Consider the following 17,181-nt stretch of genomic DNA (forward strand, 5'->3'; position numbering starts at 1 on the left):
GCAGATCTTGTGCCGGGGGCCGCTTGGTTCTTAGCAGTAGGGTCACATCGCTTTAACCCCAGGGGCAAGAGGGACGAGGCCTCTTCCACTCTTTCCTTCTCGCGATGGAGAGGTCAGCTGTCACCTGACAGTGAAAGAGCGCCCAGGTCCAGCCCAGGAGATGAGGAGAATGACGGATGCACTTGAACCAGAAAGGCGGACGCAGAGGGAGGATTCACAGCTCCCTTCCTCAGGTTCACTGGGGCTAGTGAAAATGAACTTCCTAAAGGTGCCTCCACCCCCTTGGCATTCAGGCATCTCAAATCTACGTTCCCTTCATTGGGTGGATACAGATCCCTGGCTCTGGGCTGAAGGTGGTCAGGGGCTAATCACATTCAGTTCACTGGAGGGTCCACTCACTTCTTCCTTTACTGGATGCAGCACCATCCCAATAGGAGGGGAAATGCCAGCATTGTTTTTTCTTCTTCTTTTAATCGTGGTTGGGGGCGAGGCAGGGAAGGGACCTTACCAAGGGAGTAGCGGCTGGGGTTAGATATAAAGAGGCAATGAAGTTCAGGAAGTCCACGAACTCTCATTCCTGACCTTTGTGCTTTCTTCCGTTTAGTGCCCACCATCTGGCCACAGCCCCTAGTCTTCCAGGGCCTTGATTTCTGTACAATAACTGGATCTTCCTAGTAGCCACCCCTCCCTCATTTTTTCATAGGAAGGCAGCAGATAATTATATACAGTTCCTTGGACATAGAAATCAGCAGTTCCCAATCTATAATTTAGGGTGGTGTTACTAATTTCTTAAAAGAAAAATCTCAACGTAAAATTCATTGCTATTTTCCTTGGCTAATAATTGTAATCTTTTAAAAAAAATTTCACTCATAAGTAGGAAGCTGCCCCATCAAGGCTATTTCACATTCGTTCACTATTTACATTTTTTCTAATATCTTGGGACAGATGATGGCAAAAGAGAGCTCAGGGTTCCCCTCCTCATTCCCAACCAAAAGCCTACATTTACAGACGGGCCATAGACCCACCAGTCAGTCAAGGCCACTAAAAGGAGATGAAGAAAGAAGTCACACTAGACTCAAGTCAGTGGCCAAGATCCAAATGGCCAGATGTGTGCAGACACTCAACCAGCTGGCTCGGAACTGCGCCCTGAGAGAGCAGTGGGGTGTGGCAGCAACAGCCCTGATCCAGTGGCAAAGATTAAAGAGCTGTGTTCCCTTGGACTAATCACTTAGCTTCTCCGAACTTCATTTGTCTTAACTGACATGACGGTAACATAGACAAGACAAAGCATTCATCTCAGCCACCAGCTGACTATGGGCAAATTACTTAATCATTTTAAGCTTCAGAGTCATCATCTGTGAAACCTTCCCACCCTGTGAGGATTCAAGGTCATGTAGTTAATGCAGCCAGAAAAGAGTCTAGTTGTGTAGTGAATGCTCAGTCAATGCTCTTACCCTTATTGTTCTAGGTCGAAGTCTCCTGGCTCTATCTGAAGGACAATACCCTAACTGTCCATCTTCTATGCTAGATTATAAGATCCATAGGAATCTTATGTCCACCTCTGGTATACTCAGACCTTGACAAAATACTTGGCCCATTGTAGGCACTCAGTAAAAACCCACTGAATAAATGAAGGAACTCTCTGTTGCATTAAAAGGCAACTGCTATCTTAATCCGACGAGATCACCTAAGTTCATACCTGGAAGCATAGAATGAATCATCTATTCATAGTGCAAATCTCTGCACCGTGCCCTTCGCCAGGCAGAGAGTGAGATAACTAAACATTAAGTGTTGAAAGGGACCTTCGGACTCAACCCTCCTCCCGAAGCCTGTAGAGGCAGGAGGACTTGCTCCAGCCACAATCCCGCCAAAGCCAGGACCAGCTGGCTGTGCTGCAGATTAGGAGGGTGGTACCTACTTTCACAGCGTAGGTGCTGCCGGGGTCCTCGGAGCAGGTGGCACAGTAGTAGATGGCATCCCCCGAGTCACAGCAGGGCTTGTTGCAGGTCAGCTTGAAGAGCGACCAGTTGTTCTCATTGAAGTGCAGCTCCTTCTTCTGGCGGCCCATGAACAGGTCCTCACACTTGGCCCCAAGGCGGATGAGGGACTGGGCGTAGAGCCCCACCAGCTTGGCGTGGGTGCCCTCCTTGCTGCTGATGCTACTCAGCAGACTGTGGAGCTGGAGCTGGTTGCTGCTGGTGGAGGCCTGGCTGGCCACGCTCAGCTGGGAGGATGAGGCCGAGGGCACCCCCTTGCACTGGAGGCTGGGGCTCCCGCTGCCGCTTCTGCCACCTGCCAGCCCCGGTGCTGGGACCCAGTGGCCATTGCCTTTGAAAGTTTTCTCCAGAGGCTCCGAAGAGAAGGCGTGATGGTGGCGGTTCCCGTGGCCGAAGTGGGACTCCTCATGCGCGCGGACGTTGATCTCTGAGTGGCTGAGGTTCAGCTTGGGACTTGCTGCTCTCGGCTTGGGGGAGCCCTGGGTCCAGAGGAAGCCATCGGGTGAAGAGGCCGCCCGGCTCACTAACTTCTTCTGGGGGAGGGGCGGGGGCTGCAGGGGGCTGCTGCGGGACACGTCCTCGGTGGAGCCCGAAGGGAATGGAACAGGAGCAAAGAGCTTCTTCCCACTGTTGGTGGGCGAGTGAGGCGGCTCAGATGATGGGCCTGAAATCGAGAAACAAATAGGCTGGAGGTCAATGCCATTCATCCCAGAACCCCTGGGCTTGCATCTACCTACTACCTACCTGTCTGTCTGTCTAGCTGGCAAGCTAGCTATCTCAAAGCAATTCATTTTATTTTTTTTATTTTTTTATTTATTTATTTTTTTTTAAAATATATTTTATTGATTTTTTACAGAGAGGAAGGAGAGAGATAGAGAGTTAGAAACATCGATGAGAGAGAAACGTCGATCAGCTGCCTCCTGCACATCTCCTACTGGGGATGTGCCCGCAACCAAGGTACATGCCCTTGACCGGAATCGAACCTGGGACCTTTCAGTCCGCAAGCCGACGCTCTATCCACTGAGCCAAACCGGTTTCGGCATCATTTTATTTTTATTTACCTCTCGAAGTGACGATATCTGCACAATGAAAACAATTTAAATGCAAAAACAGTGTACAGCCCTGGCTGGTGTGGCTAATTGGACAGAGCATCGGCCTGCACACTGAAGGGTGATGGGTTCGATTCCTGGTCAAGGGTAGGTACTTGGGTTGTAGGTTCAATCCCTGGCCCCAGTCAGGGCGAATTCAAGCAGCAACCGATCGACGTGTCTCTCTCACATTGCTGCTTCTCCCCCCCCCCTCTCCACTCCCGCCCACTCTCTAACAATCAATGGAAAAATACCCTTGAGTCAGGATAACAAAAAAACAAACGGTGTATACAGCCAACGAAGTCTTCCTTCTCCCCGGCCTTCAGCACCCAGGCCCTCAGAGGAAACCATTGCGGCAATTTCTCACTCATCCTTCTTGGGATATGCCAAACAAACCAACAAACACCGTGCAAACATATACACGAAAAAGCAAATCTGCCCGCTGTCTGTAATATTGCTCTTCTTCACTTGATGCAACATCTTAAAGATACTTCACAGCAGGTGTACAGATCTATCTAGCTCCATTTCACAGAGATCGATCATATATCATCATTTGCAAGTATCATAATCCATTTATCCAGTCCCCTCTTGAATGTCACTGAGGTTGCTTCCGATACTTTGCAGACAATACTGCAACAGCAGCCACAAACCTGAACGAGTGCAGTTTGGCTGGATTTTGTTAAAAAGTCAGGTTTATAGAGGCTACAATTTACCTACCGTAAAATTCCTCCCTTTTAGCGTGTTGTTCTAGGAGTTTTGACAAACACTGTGGTGGCTTTGGGGCAGGCCCGGCCCACAGACATTTTAGAAGGCACAGGAAGGTGACTTTAGTAAAAACAACAGCAAACAGATCTCAAGGGAAAGCAAGTGTGTCCTGAGCCCACAGTCCCAGAGTGGTGCCCGGGGTTGGGGGAAGGTCCCAGATGACCACAGGTCTCCACAGAACATGGCAACGTTCAGCATCGTTCCTGGAGATGAGATGAGGGGCTGGCCCAGACAGGGCGGAAACTGCACTTTACTCTCTGTGCCGATGTACAACGTGGAGGTTTTACAGTGAAACAGGAAGCCAGGTGGTAAAACATGGAAAAAAAATCTATGGACATCAGAAATGGGAAAAGGGCGAATTGAAATAATCCTCATCTGTGTCATTCTAAGAACGGACTGCAAGATGTACCCATTACTTTAATAACAGCTTTTAGGAGGGTTAAAAACAACATTAACTGTGTTCATAGATGGGAAAATGCACCCTGTAACCCTGAAGGTTAAAATGCGAAAGAAATAGGGGTCTTCGATGGAAGGGAACGGGTGCTTATGCCGTGCACCCCTCATTTATTCACTGGGCCACGTCACCGTGTGCGCCTGGACCACTCCCGCCTTCGCAGCATGGCTAGAGGAGGAGGCACAGCAAACACACGGGCCTAAAGCCCATGTGAAAGGCCCCAAAGGAGGTGAACTATCAGTGTTTTATCACCTCCCTCGGGTGCACACGACCTTCCTAATAGCCTTCTTTAAAAAAAAATGTTTTTATTGATTTTTACAGAGAGAGGAAAGGAGAGGGATAGAGAGATAGAAGCATCCATGAGAAACATCATCATTGATCGGCTGCCTCCGCATGCACCTACTGGGGATCAAGCCCGCAACCCAGTCATGTGCCCTGACTGGGAATCGAACCAGTGACCTCTTGGTTCTTGGGTTCGATGCTCAACCGCTGAGGCACACTGGCTGGGCTCTATTAGCCTCTATGCCCACACTGAGTCCTTCTCTGCTTTCTCCAACCCAAATGGGGACAGGGTGGCCCCCAAGGACAAGCACTGGCACCAAGCCCTTCAGATTAACACTGGGTCTGTGACTTAGGATGCCCCACAGGGAGGAGGGACCCTCTCAGGAGCAAGGCGAATGACCGTGTCCTCAGAGCTCACCTTGCCCTGGACAACGTGGGTGCTGACACCCATGCCCCAGCCTCACTGCCACCCAGACACCCCCCCACAGGGCGTGACAGCAGGGGCCTCCTGCCCAGTACAGCCCTGAGTGCAAAGCTCACAGGAGCACAAAGCTGGTGCACACAGCGTGTTGAACACAGGAGCTGGGAACCAACAGGCCCATGCAAGAGAAGCCTGTGCAGCTGATCGAGGCCGGCAGGGCCCACGCCCACCATCTGGCACCGGGCCCAGGAGGAGTACAGGATCGTAGACAGTGTCCCTACCCACCTCACCCGCTGGCTGTGACAGGCGGGGCCCAGGCTGAATGAGTGACTTCTGTCCCTTCCAACAGGCCCAGGTTAATTATAAATCAAGCAACAGCAGCGCAGTGGGACCAGCCCACTTCACACACCTGTGTACACTCTCCCCTCGACAGTCCGGATGGGGCACACAGGAGCCTATCAGAGAGGAGGGAGAGCCTATCGCGCTGGTCTCCGCAGCTCGAACCCTGGCGTCATAGGTCCCCACCCTATGCTCCCCGTGAAGAAACTTTTCTCCTCCAAGGGCTGGGTCAGCGGTGGGGGACAGACGAAGGCTGGGTGATGAGTCACTTCCTCCCTCCTTCCTCAAGCAGCACAGGCTGAGAGCGGGAGGATCGCTTACTAACTCCTAGGCTACAAAAGGGAGGAGCAAGACTCCTTAGTGTGGGGCTCTCACAGGGCCCTGAGCCTCAGCCACCAAGTACCCAGGTGATGAGCAAGAAGGGGTTGAGCGGAGCCATGTCCATTCCTAGCCTTTCTGCATTCTGGACAGCAGAAGCCTGCTGAATCCTCAATTAATTGATTATGAAAATTCAGAAGAGCCTGGCTGGTGTGGCTCAGTGGTTGAGTGTCCACCTATGAACCAATCAGGAAGTCATGGTTTGATTCCCGGTCAGGACACATGCCTGGGTTGTGGGCTTGATCCCCAGTAGGAGCGTGCAGGAGGCAGCCGATCAATGATTCTCTCATCATTGACGTTTCTATTTCTCTCTCTCCCTTTCTTTCTGAAATCAATAAAAACATATTTAAAAAACACACACAGAGAAGATGGGGGATGAGGAGAGAAAGCAGAGTGTGATGAGAATCCCCAGTACATGCTTCAATGAGCGCCTCCAGCAACAAGGGCAGCCTGCCTCTGGTCAGGACTCCTGGTCCAGTCCAGCGACTGGGGAGGTTCTGCCCAATCAGTCCCTAGTCCCCTCTGTCAATACTGTGCTTACTCTATGGCCTAATCCTATTGGCTTTTCTTGGCTGCCGTCCTTGTAAGGATCTCCTTGATGCCTCCACACCCCTCTTCCTGCCTCCACGCTGCTCTGAGGGATGAGCCATAACCAGCTGTCGACCTCCCCACCGCCGAGTTTCCTCACTTAAAAATGGACTGGATGGAACCGCCGCGAAGGCCCCTTCCAGCGCCAATAGTCTATAATTTCAGCCACTCCCTCCATCTCGACCTCTCCTAACATGCACTTTGTCTCAAAGCTGCCCCTGAAATAAAATACCTCGACGCAGATGGCTATGCTGCTCAACTTTTCCCTCCCTATCTCTTCCCACAGCTGCCGATGGTGAACTCTCCAGTCTGTAAGGACAGCAGGAATCTTTGAAAACCGTATCTGCGCACTCTTCTTCCACAGACTGCCACCGAGAATCAAGAGGCTCTGCTTCAGCACGAAAACTAACTCGTGTGCCAGGCAGCGGGAAGGCAAGGATGCTCTCTGGCTTTCCTGGGGACTGTGGGGCTGAGCTAGGCAGCAGCTTCGATCAGACTCATATCCCATGACCACTGAGGCAAGGATCAGACTCATATCCCATGACCACTTAGGCAAGGATCAGACTCATATCCCATGACCACTTAGGCAAGGATCAGACTTGTATCCCATAACCACTGAGGCAAGGATCAGACTCATATCCCATAACCACTGAGGCAAGGATCAGACTCATATCCCGTGACCACTTAGGCAAGGAGTGCTGGGTAATAGGAGGAGGTGTGGCTTCAAGGACCAGCGTGTGGGCTGGTTCGTTTTTCTGTATTTCTTAGATGCTAGTGTTCATCACCCAACAATCCCTGAATAAAGTGCAAAATAATCAAGAGGATGGCGCTGCAGAAGGACACTCCCCAACGAGCCACTTCCCAGCCGATGGCAACAACTGTACCTACAAAGACCTCTCAGGTGTGTGGGCTCACGGCCCACCTGCAGTGTGCACTTTGCCCGTACAGCGGGCATTACATAGGCATCTTGTGCTTTTCGTAGGCGGGGAAAAAAGTACTGCCTACTTCTGTAGCAGGCACACCACCTTCCGACCTGAGGCACCCTTCGGAATGCACGGGTCCTTGAGGCTGCTCTCCAGATGTGGAACCGGAGCAGGTGAGAAGACCACAATTCCCTCTGATAGCCCCTGGGCACCCCAGGGCCACGGGGCACCTCAGCGATTGATGATCTTAGGGCGATCCTGAAATAGATGCCGGCAGGTGGCCCTTCTCAATGAAACTGGCTTCTCCACCACGAGTCATGCGGTAGCTGTCTCCTATGGGATCGGGCCATCCCTAAACACCCACCCAGACTCTGTCATTTTCTTGACTCTTATGTGGGGAGCCTCCTCCTAAACCCAGCAGCTAGAGCCTTACTATTTGCAGCAGCTGCCACACTCTGTGTTTAGAAGAGCCAAGAAGAAGAGGGAACACACATGCCCCCACACCTAAAATAGTTTCAGAATTCACAGGCAAACCACTGGTTCAGAAAATTGTGCCTAAAATCATCCTGAAAACCTTGGGCCAACAGCCCATATTCCTAGGACTCAGCTCCAACGGCACATGAGACGGATTCGAATAGAGGCACACCTTGAAAGACTGGGGGTTTGGTTCCAGACCACCGCAATAAAGCTAGACTTGCAATAGAGTGAGTCATTATCTTTTTGCTGGTGGGGGGAGAGGGAGGTGTGGCCTTCCCTTTGTAAAAATTAAAGTAAAAAAAAAAAAAGAGTGGATCATCTGCAAAGCCCAATAAAGTGAAGCACAGTAGAATGAGGTATGTCTCCATGTCCTGGTTTTATGCTGGCATTAGATCACTCCACTTCCAAATTCTGGCTTACAATCAGGGTAAAAAAGGGGTGAAAATGGAAAATACTTTTCTGAGAAGTCTGCCTACATCATAGTTACATCAGGGTAGGTTTTTTTTTAATGACTTTGCATGCTAATTGGGCCAGAGAGCTCCAAATCCCAGCTCCTAAGTTTTCCTCCCATTTTCCAATTCTGCATGTAAAGCCAGGGGCCGACTACAGAGAACACCCCCGCATCTTTAGGGAAGAGAGAGTATTTCTTGTGGGAAACTACCCATCGCCCATGGTGCACTGGGTGGGATCTTAAAGGAATTTAGGGGGAGGTACACCAGTTCGTGCCATTATAGTTAGAGAGAAGAGACATCAGGATTTCAATGGTCAGGAAAAGCAGCTTAACCCCTTTGCAGAAATGCAGGCCAAAAGTTCAAACCCAGTAGGGCTGTGAGGTTTTCCTTATTGCAGGGTCCTTCTCTTGCTAGCTTTTAATAGGCACTTTCATTGTTCTCTGTAGACAAAATGAGAGCTGAGCTTAAGGAGGAAGTGGTCAGTCCAGTTTCAAGCCGTATGAATGAACACGGTTGGGCTTCCTTCTTGCAGCAGCTGGGCCAGAGCAAGTGTGGAGGCAAAGGACAGAGTCCCAGCGAAGAGTCCCCAAGCTCCAAACCCGAGCTCTTGTGGCTGACAATCCTCCAACTTCCAGGAAGGTAAAGCAAACGGAACTTTCTTTTGCTCAAAAACTTGCACTATCGCTTTTTTTTTTTTTTTAAATGAGGATCATACATTGTATAGCTGGAAATGGCTGCATAGATTTATCCATTCATCAGTCAGCGTTTGCTGAGCGTCTATTCAATGGAAGGCACAGGGAACAAAGCAGATGGAGAAGATCTCGCCGTGCCCTGCAGCTCCTTCAAGCCCCTCAGGTTCAAGGTGAGAAAACCACAGCCATCTGTGTAGGCACCTTGCCAGTTTCACACAGGAAGCAGCAGTCTTGCAGGATTCTGCCAAACCCCTTCCCCCCACCCCCAGAAGATGCGAGGGGATGGGGCCAGGGAATGTTCTAGCCTCACATGTAATTTTTTCCTCCAGAGGAAAATTGTGCAACCTCTTGTTTGGTCCCACAGTCTGAATAGTCTCGACTCTGAACATAAAAAAAAAAAGGCAACAAAGCATTCCTTTAAAAAGGAATCCTTGCTTTTTCAAGAAGGTAGACGTGGTCTGAAAATGGAAGCATGATATTAGCATTTTACAACTGGGTGGAAAATGTGGCATTTGTGAGGAGCCTCTCCGGACCACTTAGTCATCCCAAGAAACAATAATCAAGACATGAATGCAATTTACATGCAAAAGAGACACACTGTCTCGGTTTGGAAAAAGGGCTCGGGGAAAACATGCCATGCCTACAGCCCATGCGCCTCGGGAGCCACGATCTTCCCATCCCTGCTAGAACACAACCACTAAGCGTTTTCTTCCAAATTAACAGTAAAATTAAAAGCTAGCTCAGAGCCCTTTTCCACGCTGCTGCTGAAAGTGCAAATCGACATTTTTAAAGGATAATGTGGTAACATCTACTTAAAACGCATATATATTTTGACACATCAATTCCTACTTGTAAGAATTTATCTTACACATACGTCCATGAAATTATTTCACTGTAGATCACAGGATCTCACTGTAGACTTGTAATGAAAATAAACTAAACATGCACTGATAAGGGAAGGGTTTATTTAACTGATTCATACAAGGAAACACTAGGCAGCATTAAAAAAAGCGAGGTAGATCTAGAGGCTGTGATTTAAAAGACACCAGGATATATTAAGAACAAAAATGCATAGAAATAAAAAAATGCATAGAAATAAAAAAATGCATAGAAATAAAGTTTATAATATTTAAAACATGGGTAAAAATTTCTGAGATGATAAAGAAAAGTATGTTCAAGGTGGGGGTGGGAGCTGCGATGGGGGTGTCTGGACACTGTGACTTTTCATTTCATACCTTTCCCCATTGTTTTACTTTTTACCATAGACCTGTATTGACTTTATTGAAGTAATTATATATATTTAAAATGCAGTTTGAATGGAAATAGTTTAAACCAGCGGTTCTCAACCTGTGGGTCGCGACCCCTTTGGGGGTTGAACGACCCTTTCACAGGGGTCGCCTAAGACCTTCGGAAAACATATATATATAATTACATATTGTTTTTGTGATTAATCACTATGCTTTAATTATGTTCAATTTGTAACAATGAAATTGGGGGTCACCACAACATGAGGAACTGTATTAAAGGGTTGCGGCATTAGGAAGGTTGAGAACCACTGGTTTAAACAAAGATGAAGCTCCGGCCACAATCTTAAACACGAATATTATTTCCTTTGGGATATCTTCTTCATCCTTCGGTGACTGATCTCCCAGCACAGAACCCATCAATTCAGGATCCAGTGCTTTAACAAGTCTGGTTAATGGTCTGAAAACACAGTATTAGTAGCTAGAGAGTTTTAGAAGCCCTTTTCAAGACCACCTTTATTTATTTATTTTTAAAAAAATGAATATATATTTTTTAAAAATTTAAATTCTTTATTGTTTGAAGTACTACATATGTCTCCTTTTCCCCCCATTGTCAAGATTGCCTTTAAAAAAATATTATTTCTGTCTGGCCAGCTGTTAAGTGCCAACCCAGGAACCAAGAGGTCACCGGTTGGATTCCCAGTCAGGGCACATGCCTAGGTTGCGGGCTCGATCCCCAGTAGGGGGCATGCAGGAGCCAGCTGATCAATGATTCTCTCTCATCCTTGCTGTTTCTACCTCTCCTTCTCCCTTCGACCTCTGAAATCAATAAAAATATATTTTAAAAAATACTATTTCTTCCCAGATAGTAGCCTGAGTGGGGAGCAAAGGCTCAGTGAAGGTCAGGCTGCCACTTACTCTGACTGATGTCTGACCTTTGTGGACTTGCTGCCTCTCCCCCTGACAGGTCCTCCCACTCTCCCCGCCACTGTCCTGGCTTGATTTCCCCTGTAGCACCTACTGCCATGTGACACACTGTCTACTTCACTCCTTTATCTTCCTCACTGTCCACCTCTCCCCACTGGAATGTGAGCTCCATGAAAGAAGGGCTGGACATTTTTTTTTTGCGGGTGGGGGGTGGGGGTGGGGGGGTTGTCACTGCTATATCTTCAACATCTGGAACTACACCCAGTACACAGTTTACATTCAAGAAATATCTATCAAATTAATGATTAAATTAATATATATATATTTTAAAAACCTACCTGGCATTATTATTGAGAACAACAAGCTGACTACTGTCAAGATATTTAATTAACTTTCTGTATCTTTGGTCTGCTAGCTATCAAAATACGAATACTGACACTGCCCTGGTACAAACCTTCATGCGATTTATAACTAACTGTGTTCACTGTATAATTAGACCTCTTATCTAGTGTTCGTGCCTACAGTTTCAGTTCAATGAAGCGCTCTCTAATCTCCGGGACTATGGGAACCTGACATCCATAGATGCTTGTTAAACTGCCTAACTGAATTTTGTTATCCTAAACCAGAAAGGAAATCATCTTAGCAGCACATAAGGTTTGCATATTTAAAAGTAACCATTTGGGCGACATAGGTAACAAGATGGCGGCATAGGTAAACACCGGAAATTGCTGCCTCCCACAACAAATTCAAAAATACAACTAAAAGACAAAACGGACATCATCCAGAACCACAGGAAGGCTGGCTGAGTGGAAATTCTACAACTAGAAGGAAAGAGAAAAGCACACTGACTCAGAGGAGGTGCAGAAGTAAAGTGCAAGGTATGGAGGCGCACACAGCAAGGGCTGGCAATTGAGGACGTGGCTGTCTTTTTGAATCGGGAGGGAGTCACAAGCCCCTGACTGCTCTGACCTCCAGTTCCAGGTGAGTCTCTGGGGACCTAGGCTCATATGGGGAGAAACTGGACTGTCTGGCAGAGGGCAGAACTCGGAACTCGAGGGCGGCTTTCTCTCAGAGGTGCTTGCAGCAATAACCAGGACACTGAGACGCGGGGCCACTTAGGGCAGGGCTGAGGATCAGCCATAGCTGCTTGCTCCGCCCTGTTGATTCCCTGAGACCCCACCCCACCCCACGGCAGCAGCTTTTGCATATGAATACCCTGGCCCTTTGCAATCTGAAAATTACCTAACAAACTGCAGCTGGGCAGACAGACCCAGAACTTCCAAGAGAAGGCCCAAGGCCCCACAGCAGCTTGCATTGCTTTACAGCTGGGCCTCATTTGGGCACCTCCAAACCCCAAACAAGGAAGGGGAATCTGCAGATCTCCTCATAGCTCCTGCTGGGTAGCCTCAGGCAGAGGCTAAATTAGCACCTCCTTAGATCCAAGAGCCAGTGTACCCAGTGGTCAGAGTGGGACCATCCAATTACAACTCCTCAGATCCATAAGGGACACACTCAGGGGGCAGACTCAGTGAGCATCAAAGCCCCACTGAAGCAAGTCTTGCCTCACAAGGGTGTCTTCAGCACAGAAGTTCTCCCACCGTAGACACAGCTGACTCTCACAGCCAATTGGCCTGGAGGTCAATTCCTCCCAGTGATACCTACAACAATCAAGGCTTAACTACAAGACTGTGCACAAAGCCCACAAAGGGGTGCACTAAGAGTGTCCACCTCAGGTAATTGGGGAGGCTGAGCCACTGGGCCCTATAGGACACCTAGCTCACAAAGCCACTCTACCAACACAGGGAAACATAAAAAATGTGGAGACAAAGAAACAGGTCACAAATGACAGAAATGTAGCAAAGCAAACTACTGGATATAGAGTTCAAAACACTTCTAAGGTTTTTCAAGAACTTTCTAGAAACCGCCGATAAATTTAGTAAGACCTTCGAAAAGACTGGTGAGACCACCGATAAATGTAGTGAGATCCTCAAGAAATCTAGTGAGACCCTCGAGGATATGAAAAAGGACCAACTAGAAATTAAGCATACACTGACTGAAATAAAGGATATTATGCAGAGTTCCAACAACAGACTAGAGGATCGTAAGAATCAAGTCAAAGATTTGAAATACGAAGAAGCAAAAACACCCAACCGGAAAAGCAAAATGAAAAAAGAATCCAAAAATACGAAGATAGTGTAAGGAGCGTCTGGGACAGCTTCAAGTGTACCAGCATCCAAATTATAGGGGTGCCAGAAGAAGAGAGAGAGCAAGATATTGAAAACCTATTTGAAGAAATAATGACAGAAAACTTCCCCTACCTGGTGAAAGAAATAGACTTACAAATCCAGGAAGCACAGAGAACCCCAAACAAAAGGAATCCAAAGTGGACCACACCAAGACACATCATAATTAAAATGCCAAGAGCAAAAGACAAAGAAAGAATCCTAAAAGCAGCAAGAGAAAGACAGTCAGTTACCTACAAGGGAGTACCCATACGACTGTCAGCTGATTTCTCAACAGAAACTTTGCAGGCCAGAATGGAGTGGCAAGAAATATTCAAAGTGATGAATGCCAAGAACCTACAACCAAGATTACTTTATCCAGCAAAGCTATCATTCAGAACTGAAGGTCAGATAAAGAGCTTCACAGATTAGGAAAAGCTAAAGGAGTTCATCACCACCAAACCAGTACTAAATGAAATGCTGAAAGGTATCCTTTAAGAAGAGGAAGAAGAAGAAAAAAGGTAAAGATACAAATTATGAACAACAAATACACATCTATCAACAAGTGAATCTAAAAATCAAGTGAATAAATAATCTGATGAACAGAATAAACTGGTGATTATAATAGAATCAGGGGCATAGAAAGGGAGTGGACTGACTATTCTTGTGGGGGAAAGGGGTGTGGGGAATGCAGGAAGCGACTGGACAAAAATCGTGCACCTATGGATGAGGACAGTTGGGGGAGGGGTGAGGCTGGAGGGAGGGGTGGGAACCGGGTGGAGGGGAGCTATGGGGGGAAAAAAGAGGAACAACTGTAATAATCTGAACAATAAAGATTTAATTTAAAATAAATAAATAAATAAATAAAAAAAATAAAAGTAACCATTTGACTCTAGCTGGTTTGGCTCAATGGGTAGAGCATCAGCCTGCGGACTGAAGGGTCCTAGGTTTGATTCTGGTCAAAGGAACATGCCCAGGTTGTGGGCTCAATCCCCGGGTGGGGGGGGGGCATCCAGGAGGCAGCCAATCAATGATTCTCTCTCATCATGTTTCTCTCTCATCATTTTTCTCTCTCTCTCTCTCTCTCTCTCTCTCTCTCTCTCTCTCTCTCTCTCTCTCCCTTCCTTCCTCCCTCCCTCCCTCTCCCTTCCTCTCTGAAATCGATAAAAATATATTAAAAAAATAAATAAAAGGAACCATTTGAAGCACAGGCGTTTTCTGAAGACCATTTCACTTAGCCGATCCCTTCTCCTCACCCACCCAGCACTCACTGCCAATGAGCTTCCCGGGCAGCATTCACAGATCTGTCCTGACACGCGCCCTCTGCCCCTCCCACACCAGCTTAAACAACTGCTTAAAGGGATTCTTCCTTCTACTGAGTTGACTCACTGTTCAACGGAACTGCCCACATGGACAAATGGGATAACAGATGTGCTTTGAGGAGCATGAAATGCAATACAAGTGGAAAGACATAAAGTTAATATTGATAAAAAAATATCTGTAAACATATTTAGACAGACTTGTTTAAAAAATGGGACCAAGTTATTGATTATAATTATTTGCATTTCGTATAAAGTTTAAAACTTGTTTTTTTTGTCACAAAGCCTGAATAGGAGAAATCTAACTTTTAACCTTGAATCCTGACGCGCTCCCAAGGAGTTTACACAAGCTGCTACTATGATAAGGCCTGAATGGCTTCGTGCTGACCTCACTCTGGCCAGCCTGGACTGTGGGTGTGAAGCCAATGCATCGCTTTCATTAGTGAATTCCTACTGTCAGAATAAGTATAGAGTCTAACTGTATATTATGTCAAAATATCATATTAGAGGTAGACGCTACGCTCTGGTTTCAAGGATCTTCCGCTTGAACTAATTCTGCCTCTCCTATTCTCAGCCACTCTCTCAGCTTCAGCACTGGGTGACAAATAGTAATAGGAAGCACGAAGGGTGATATTTTGGATATGCAGTAAAAGTGAGTAAAGACTCATGGGACTGAAAGGTAACTATTCAGTAACAGTCCTAAAGCAAGCGGCCTTGGTTAGTGATGAGAAGCTGAATGAAGGGTTTCTCGCATTTCATGACCAGTGGTTCTATATATTCTCTGGATCGATGTGTAAGGGATGTTAGGAGAGACAGAAAGAAAGAGAGAGAGAGAGAGAGAGAGAATGAATGAGAATGAATGACACAGTGCCCCTTTGGTCTCTTGCTAGTTTCAAAGCATGGTTCTGGCGACAGAGCCATACACAGGAGCAGTAGTAAGAAATAGTTTGCTCTAAGGATACTTTCTTGTGGATCTGGGAATCCAAATTCTGAAATGCATTTACATTGAATAACTGGGTCATGATAGTGGAATAATCATAAAAATGTAATCATTTTAATTCAAAAACGTCCAGGTTAGGTGTCATCTTTATATTCATCGACCCCCAGAGGCTCCCTTCTTCCTGCCTCCACAAATAGGTTTCTAGAGCCTTGGACAATCAGCCTCTGCTTCCCACCAACCTTACGTCCCTTTCCCCCACCTGTTCCACGGAAGTGTGGCAGGCTGGTCTCACCCTCTCCCCTGAGCCTTTGTGCCTCTTTAGTGTCTCCTTAGCCTGCAAAGCCCGTTCCTCCTCAATTCTTGCCACACTTCAGACATGAGCTCAAGTCCCATCTTCTCGAAAAGTCTTCTCCGAACCCTCCATCAGCTCTCATTGACTTCTCCTTCCAGAAGCCTTTATAAGCACTCATGTTCTGGGCAGCCCAATTTCCTAGCTTATTCAATCCATGTGCCATGTGTTGCTGTTTTTTTTGTTTGTTTGTTAATCATTACCCAAGGATATTTTTCCATTGATTTTTAGAGAGAGTGGAAGGGAAGGGGAGAGATAGAGAGAGAGAAACACCGATGTGAGAGAGACACATCGACTGGTTGCCTCCTGCATGCGCCCCAACAGTGGATTGAGCCTGCAACTGAGATGCGTACCCTTGACCAGAATCAAACTCACAACCCTTCAGTCCGAAGGCCAATGCTCTATCTACTGAGCTAAACCGGCTAGGGCAGTGTCACGTGTTTTAACCTTATCTTCCTACACAGACCTTAGGAGCTCTGAGAGCAAACACATGATTTGTTGGTTCTGAGAAGCAAAGAGCTGAAGCCATTAAGTCCAGCTCTCATCACCACCAGCTGGCAGGTGGCCGATGAGGGCCCCACCATAGAATTGGTCACATCCTAAGAAAGCGGGGCAGGGCTGGCCAGCACAGGGACTCATGGTTCAAGGGCCCGACCCAGCCCTCTGTGGAATAATCTGCCTTGTGGAATGTTTGCACAATGGGATGGGAAAAGGAAAAAGATAGAAGCCCAGGAAAATCTGCAGAAAAAGAAAATCCTCTTTGGTCACATCCCACTCAAATCAAGGCTGAGATATTTCCTGTTTTTAAGTTAGAGCTATCAGAAGTTTCCCATCAGAACACACCACAGACTGACTTATAACATATGTGTTTGCCTTAGTGGTACTCGTCTTTTAGATAGAAAAATGTTGGTGACAGTAACTTTTCAATGGGACTCTCTACTCTGACAACGCCTACTGAGAAGTAATACTTCCACAGGAGTGCGAGGGGAAGTCATGTAGGCACATGTCGAAATCTAACATGCTACAACCAAGTCCAGGAGAAACGCAGGAGAGGACACACACAAAAAGTGTTGAAAAGGGTGAGAGGTTTTAATACTGCCCATCACAGCGACAGAAAAACAAGAGTTCCTTTTCAGGAACATACCCAATCAGGACATACCCACATATTATGCCTTAGAGCTTTATCCAGAAAGTGGAATGGATGGTGGCCTGCATACTTTTAATTCAATAGACATTTATGTAAATACCTGCTGTGTCCAAGTGTGTGCATGGGAACACATGTGAGTGCATGCACGCACACAAGAGGGCACCAGGCAGGGGGAGG

The 17,181-nt window shown here is 47.1% G+C and overlaps 1 protein-coding gene across 6 annotated transcripts in view; it reads right to left on the minus strand.

The window, feature by feature from the left end:
* The window catches only part of PRAG1 (PEAK1 related, kinase-activating pseudokinase 1), a 52,059-nt gene that overhangs the window by 6,257 nt on the left and 28,621 nt on the right, over positions 1-17,181 (minus strand). For all 6 annotated transcript variants that reach the window (XM_036298477.1, XM_036298476.1, XM_036298479.1 and 3 more), the window contains one exon: positions 1,919-2,661. In XM_036298477.1, the coding sequence (XP_036154370.1) occupies positions 1,919-2,661 (743 nt within the window). The remainder of the gene's footprint in view (positions 1-1,918; positions 2,662-17,181) is intronic.

The sequence above is a fragment of the Myotis myotis genome, unplaced genomic scaffold, assembly GCF_014108235.1.
Source record: "Myotis myotis isolate mMyoMyo1 unplaced genomic scaffold, mMyoMyo1.p scaffold_m19_p_3, whole genome shotgun sequence".
NCBI lineage: Eukaryota > Metazoa > Chordata > Mammalia > Chiroptera > Vespertilionidae > Myotis > Myotis myotis.